The sequence below is a fragment of the Atta cephalotes genome (assembly GCF_000143395.1).
Source record: "Atta cephalotes unplaced genomic scaffold scaffold00055, whole genome shotgun sequence".
NCBI lineage: Eukaryota > Metazoa > Arthropoda > Insecta > Hymenoptera > Formicidae > Atta > Atta cephalotes.
In genome coordinates this window covers 405,993-412,101 of record NW_012130119.1, presented here as the reverse complement: position 1 = coordinate 412,101, position 6,109 = coordinate 405,993, and the positions used below count along the sequence as shown (strand labels likewise).

At 31.0% G+C, this 6,109-nt stretch overlaps 2 protein-coding genes across 2 annotated transcripts in view; both read right to left on the bottom strand.

Annotated features, from left to right (window-relative positions):
• The window catches only part of LOC105623277, a 3,960-nt gene extending 2,592 nt beyond the window's left edge, over window positions 1–1,368 (bottom strand). The window contains exon 1 of the mRNA XM_012204675.1: window positions 1,335–1,368. Within this exon, the coding sequence (XP_012060065.1) occupies window positions 1,335–1,368 (34 nt within the window). The remainder of the gene's footprint in view (window positions 1–1,334) is intronic.
• Window positions 1,369–2,270: 902 nt separating this feature from the next.
• LOC105623276 lies at window positions 2,271–5,488 on the bottom strand. The gene is made up of 5 exons (XM_012204674.1): window positions 5,422–5,488; window positions 4,687–4,851; window positions 3,169–3,354; window positions 2,762–3,046; window positions 2,271–2,437 (listed from the first exon to the last, which is right to left on the bottom strand). The coding sequence occupies exons 1-5, from the start codon at window positions 5,486–5,488 to the stop codon at window positions 2,343–2,345; spliced, it is 798 nt and encodes a 265-aa protein (XP_012060064.1). The 3' UTR covers window positions 2,271–2,342.
• Window positions 5,489–6,109: the final 621 nt, after the last annotated feature.

The window sequence follows — 6,109 nt, the reverse complement described above, 5'->3', positions numbered from 1 at the left end:
AACGTTTTTAAAATTTAAATTAAATTAACGTTAACGTTTAACGTTTAAGTTTAAGTTTAAGTTAAGTAAGTAGTAGTAGTAGTAGAGAGAGAGAGAGAGAGAGAGAGAGAGAGAGAGAGAGAGAGAGAAAGAGAGAGAAAAAAGAGAGAGTTACAATAAAACTTTCATTATTTTTTAAATATTTATTAATAGAACGTCGTGTTAATTTCACAGATCTCCCTTTCGTGAAGTTAACATGATATTCTATTTTCTTCTTCTTACATTAAGTCTATATTACATCTTTCTCATATACTTGTGCGCATGCTGATTATTCAATTGCTACAAACATATGGAACTTAGTTTTATGCCGATTCCGAATAGCAGATTTTTCGAAATATATTTCTGTGAGCTAGGATACTTTCGGGAGATTGCCGGCCTTTCCCGAGAGGAGACACGAGAATAAATAATATTTTGGTTTCTATTGGAATTGAACTTGGAACTTCTAATATGATAGACCAATGCACTATGTAACCATGCAATCTTTCATTATAATAAATGACATTCTATTATAATATGAAAAGAAATAATGATAATTTCGAAAACATTTTTCTCCGAATGTCATGCTGTCTTTTATACAAGGTTATTATACAAAATAAACCAGCATTTATATGATGCATACCATACTGAATAACAAAGCCTTAGTAAACATAAGTAGAAAACTGAACCATTCTGAGATATAATTTAATTGTATATTAATATCATAACTGATTTATTGACTTTTACGTGTCACATGCGACGTAAAGATATACTATAATGTTTATCAACAGCATTCTAAATGTTCTCATTCAATTTTCATACACACTTTATAATGACATTATTGTATTATAATTATAATTTTACTGAAGAGAATCAATAAGTCATCAATTAGCAATTTATACGTTGGGCATTTGGATTTGTAATTCTCCCAAATAGGCTATCAGTGTTATTTATATTAAAAATAATATAAGAACAAAGGCTCAAATAATTTATAAAATTAATTTAAAAATAGAACTATAGAGCCAAATAAGGTCTTAATGCTAAGTCATTGAAAAAACAAACAAATTATTGTAACAAACTCTTTTGGATCATTTTCAATGTTAATTTTGATACAAAATAAAAATCATCTCTTGAATAACGATCTTGAAAAAAATATGTAACATAAAACATTTAAACAAGAATTCTAATAATATATAAGTTTGTTGTATATATATAACGAATGTTGTGTATGTAAAGAATTCTTTATCTTCTCTTTCATGTTAATTTTTTTTTCACGTTTATATGCATGCAGAAAAATAAGTCAATTAATTATATATTACCTGCGAAAAAAAGTAGCATCCAAGGGTGATTCATTTTTTAAAGTATTGGCGATTAAGAGCGAAATTCAGCACGATGATAATTCAGCAGTGATGACTTCAGTTGCAGATGCGAACGCTCTATTATAAACAATGGAAATGTGTTAGTAATAACAAATGCAAAAAATTTTTTAAAATAATGCTACTGATTATTAGTAAATTAAAATCTTACTGAAATATAGCATACATCTTGAATTAATAATATCACTCTAAGATATTCGAGTATAATATACATATATTTCATTTCAATTATAATCTTTCTAACTGTAATTAAAATATAATTACAGTTTGTTTGCACGTTTTTAACAAGATGAATTTGTATAAAGTTGTTATACGATTTTTAAAATTGTTCACAAATTTTCGATCCACATTATTATACAAGAATACAACACATTATCAAATTAAAAGTAGTGTTAAACGAGAAAATAAAAAATAATATATTTTGATAATTACATTTGAATTTAGTATCCTGTGACAATTTAAAATGCTATTACAAATCGGTACGAATTATTGAAAGATAGATGCTGCGGATGGTTACTTACCCTTTACAGGTGAATGCTGGGAAGCGAATGATAATCTTGAAGGATACCGCTTCTAGATATCATCCCCACTATCCAAGATTATCTCTCCCACCCCCAATGCACGCACCCACTTTGTCATTTCGATATAGCTATGACTGCTACACGCAAAAAGTTAAATAACGAATATTAAAAATCATTGAAGAATCAACAACAATGAACAATTCGAGCAACATATATATTATTTATATGTGCTTTGGGAAAATGAAAAAATAGATTGAATAGAGATAATCGATTTAAGATAAAGATAGTTGTATTATTTCTTTTTTTTTCAAAACTAAATGAGTTGATGGCTCGAGGTCCAAAATTAAATTACATTAAATATTTATTTAATAAATAAATATTTATTTTTCTGGAGTACAATTTGTGATTAAATCAGTCTACCTTAATCCTATCATATTAATCTAAGAATGGCAATACAAAGAATATCGACAAGCAACATCGCGTAGTGCCTCCCTTGTGAAACATTTGTGCGATAGGAAAATTGCGCTGAAACATAAGAAAAAAATATATATTTAATAAACATCTCATCTACTTGATAAATTAAAAAAAAAAGCTTGCTTGAAAGTTCGAGAGTTTAGGCGTGTTTAAACTGTCTTGTCCGACTCTTGACAAGATTATCGTAAATTTTGTTAAGTCTACATTAATATTTATAAGGTTTCTATATATTATTTCTCCTCACTTTTTAGAAGATAATTTGAGTTAACAACAAGTTAAATAACAATAAGAACACTTTGAGTTAACAACGAGTTAAATAACAATAAGAACACTTGTGTTAAAATGCATTGACTGTCACATTGGAACGATTCGAACTGGAGGGATAGACGATCCGTTCTCGGCGTTTATATTCTGTTTCGGGGATCGTCATTTCGCACTCGATGGTAACATAATCCAATATATTCTCGATGATGACATTCAGCGATGTTTGAGGATCCTTGTACCAATCCGTTAAGGGTTCCCGATCGCTTTCATAACTCTCAATCCCGTTGACATAAAACTTCAGAGACGGTCGTGGTAGCGCACCCATGACCACACATGTTAAATTCATGTGAGTCTCATTAAAAGGATAAGTATGTACCGTCATGTTGCTTTCCGGCACTTAAAAACAAAAAAAGATAATCAATCAATTAAACAGTATGAATGATCAATTAAACGATCAATTAAAAATTAAATTCTTCAAATTAAATTTTCTTTCAAATTAAATTCTTTCGCAAACTTACCATAAACAATCATCTTTGTCGAATTGCTCGCTTCATCCTGATATGTGCTGATCGCACACGTGTATTCGCCTGTCATGTTTATCGTAACAGTCTTCAATCTTATCATCGAACACGAATATGGATCTTTCAAGTTTTCAGCAGGATATTCCGCAATTCCTTCGATGATTCCAATATCTTGTGGTGGTACTGATGGCATAAATGCATTCTATCAGTATATAATATTTAAAAAGATTAAAAAAGTACTTTTTAAATATTTATTTAGCTCAAAAATATTAAATAAATGTTAAAAAATGTTTTTTAAATATTGTGCTGATTTTAGGATGTGTCAAACTTAAATTAAACAAACAAGGTAATAATAAAGTAAATAAAGTATCTTTTAATGGGATAATACTTTTGGGGAAGAGAGCATTACCAAGTCGTTTATCTAAAATCACTATTTGTTTACTAAATTTTGAAAATAATAAATTTATCAATTTCTTTTTTTCAAAATTTGAAATATTAATATAAGAGTAAATCGATCCTTTTCTCGTTATATTCTCATCATTTGTGAGAAAACGTTGAAATTAATTATTTAAATTATAAAATTAATTATTTTTAATGTCCATGTCAAGTTTCTTGTAAAAATTTCAATATAATTTCTTGTCGAGATAAAATCCTTAAAATATTATTAATCCTAGAATCATATAAACTATCGTAAACTTGACGACGCGCATTTATGATTGTACATTGAGAAAAAAATATAGTTAATTTTAATAAATATTTAGTTCAATACTGCCAACTAAACATTTACTTACAATAAATAAATATTTGTTCAATAAAAAAAATGATTGTTAAATCAAATTAACATTTCTTGTATCAAATAAATATATCTTTATATTTAATAAATATTTAGTTAGGCAGCATTCAACTAAATATTTATTAAAATTGACTATATTTTTTTTGTACGATTAAATATGTAACTATAAATAAATTTTAATTAATAGCTATAAATTCAGTCTTGAGTATCACACGCAATTTGAAAGAATTAAGTCTCTCAAAAAACATAAAAATTTAGTACAAATTATATAAAATAGCAGAACAAGTCACGATAATGTCAAAATGATATTAAAATAAATCGGAAATGATTGAAAAATGATTTTTAATAATCACTTTGGACATCACTTTGACATCATTTTAATATTATAATAACTTGTGATTCTCCTTGGGATTGCTCAGTTAAAAATCAAAGTATTTTTTACGCCTTCTGACGCAAGCGAGCAAAAGTACATACTTTATTTCGCGGCTTGCATTTTTTTTTCTCGTTAAGGTCGCATACACTATAATAACTTGGAGCTACGACATTTCTCTTTCCACGGATAGCCTCGCATCGTTTCAATACGCTTCGCGATGTATCGCGACAGTTTCTACGTATATAACGCGGCTGCCGATAGGTAAATTTAATAATAGCGCGCAGATACCGCGGAGCCGACGTGTAAGTTATAACGGGATCGCGTGGGTGCGGGCAAGACTGCAAATTACTTGGCGGAATCCACTGATAGATTTGATACGCTTCGTGGAACCATTTAATTACAAGTCCGTTTTCGTTTTTGTCAATCTGGTAGGCACAGATCAAGTCCACCGGTCCGGTTCCGTTGCGCACAGCCATCGGCACATCTAAAGATTTTATCGAAGAACCACGAACCCCTGCGAAACATTTTTCGACAATTTAATAAATTAATTATACGAACGTACAATTTCATGTCATAATATTCAACAATAAATCCGACAATCGTCGAGAATCAAAATTAATTAAACCAATTAAAATTCATCAACCGTCGTTCACACAGAGAAGCGGGAAATTTCCAGATTAATATTAGCTCATCGCCACGTATAACTTTACTTGAACTATTCTTAGAATTATAACTTCTTGAATCGTACTGCGACATTATAACGCGAAAATAACGTGCGCGTTTAGAGATGTTTGCCAAAAATCAGGAAGAAATTCTAAATAAATTCTGATCGTGAGATCGGAAGACTGGATAGATATAAATTAACAGAAGCCGGATAAGAACTATAACAGAAATTATTTTAGGGATTAGAAATTAAATCTACGTTGCGTCTCCCTGGAGAATGAATTACTCTGCCCCGTAATTCATTCCTGTATCGCAATCACCTCGTATACTTTCGAATTGAGATATAAGTTTGCACAACACTGACACACGTTCGAACGGGAGCGACGATTCCCGCGGATCGTCGCGGATCAGTATAACTCACCCGAATAATACTCGAATATTAGGAGAACGATTATCGAGGGCGAGACCGTGCGTGATATCGACGGCATTCTTTCCAAGGTCCCTTTTCACACTGGTGCACAATTAAATACGGCTCGTCTAACTCATGTTACACCATAGCCGATACGATTCTGCGCAGCGTTAGATATCGCCAGCCTCGTGTGTCCTACACACGTTCCGCAGACTGGCCAACGCTGGCCAACGTTGGGGTGCGTTCAGGAATTACGCCTAGGTAACTCCGGGCTATAGCTTGCGTTACGTATACTGTAGTAAATGTGCACATCGAAGTTATCTAAGCGTAATTCCGGAACCCCTGCGTCTTGCCGTCCCGCGGAAATGAACGAAGAATCCGGAACGGAAGGAACTGATATCCGAATCAGGAAGTAATTCTTTATAAAGTTTCTTTTGAAAGTGAGTGTACAGGAAGCTCTCGGGACTTGTAGATACTGATCGACTTTGAAATAAGAAGTGGTGAAAATTAATGAAATTATAAAGTAGTCGTAATTGCTGCAATAGAGTATTATTATAATCAAGATATTGCAATAATAGCAGTCAGTCTGGCTTCTGGAAGATATACATGTAATCTCCGTATCGATGAATTATAGCAGTTACTTTTCTTTTTAATTATATTTGAAAGAACATCCTGTTATTATTATATATTTATATATACA

Coding starts and splice junctions, on each gene's coding strand:
- LOC105623276 (XM_012204674.1), bottom strand. CDS start 5,488: ATGCCGTCGATATCACGCACGGTCTCGCCCTCGATAATCGTTCTCCTA. Junction 4,852..5,421: donor AATATTCGAGTATTATTCGG/GTGAGTTATACT, acceptor AATGTTTCGCAG/GGGTTCGTGGTTCTTCGATA. Junction 3,047..3,168: donor GACAAAGATGATTGTTTATG/GTAAGTTTGCGA, acceptor TTTGTTTTTAAG/TGCCGGAAAGCAACATGACG.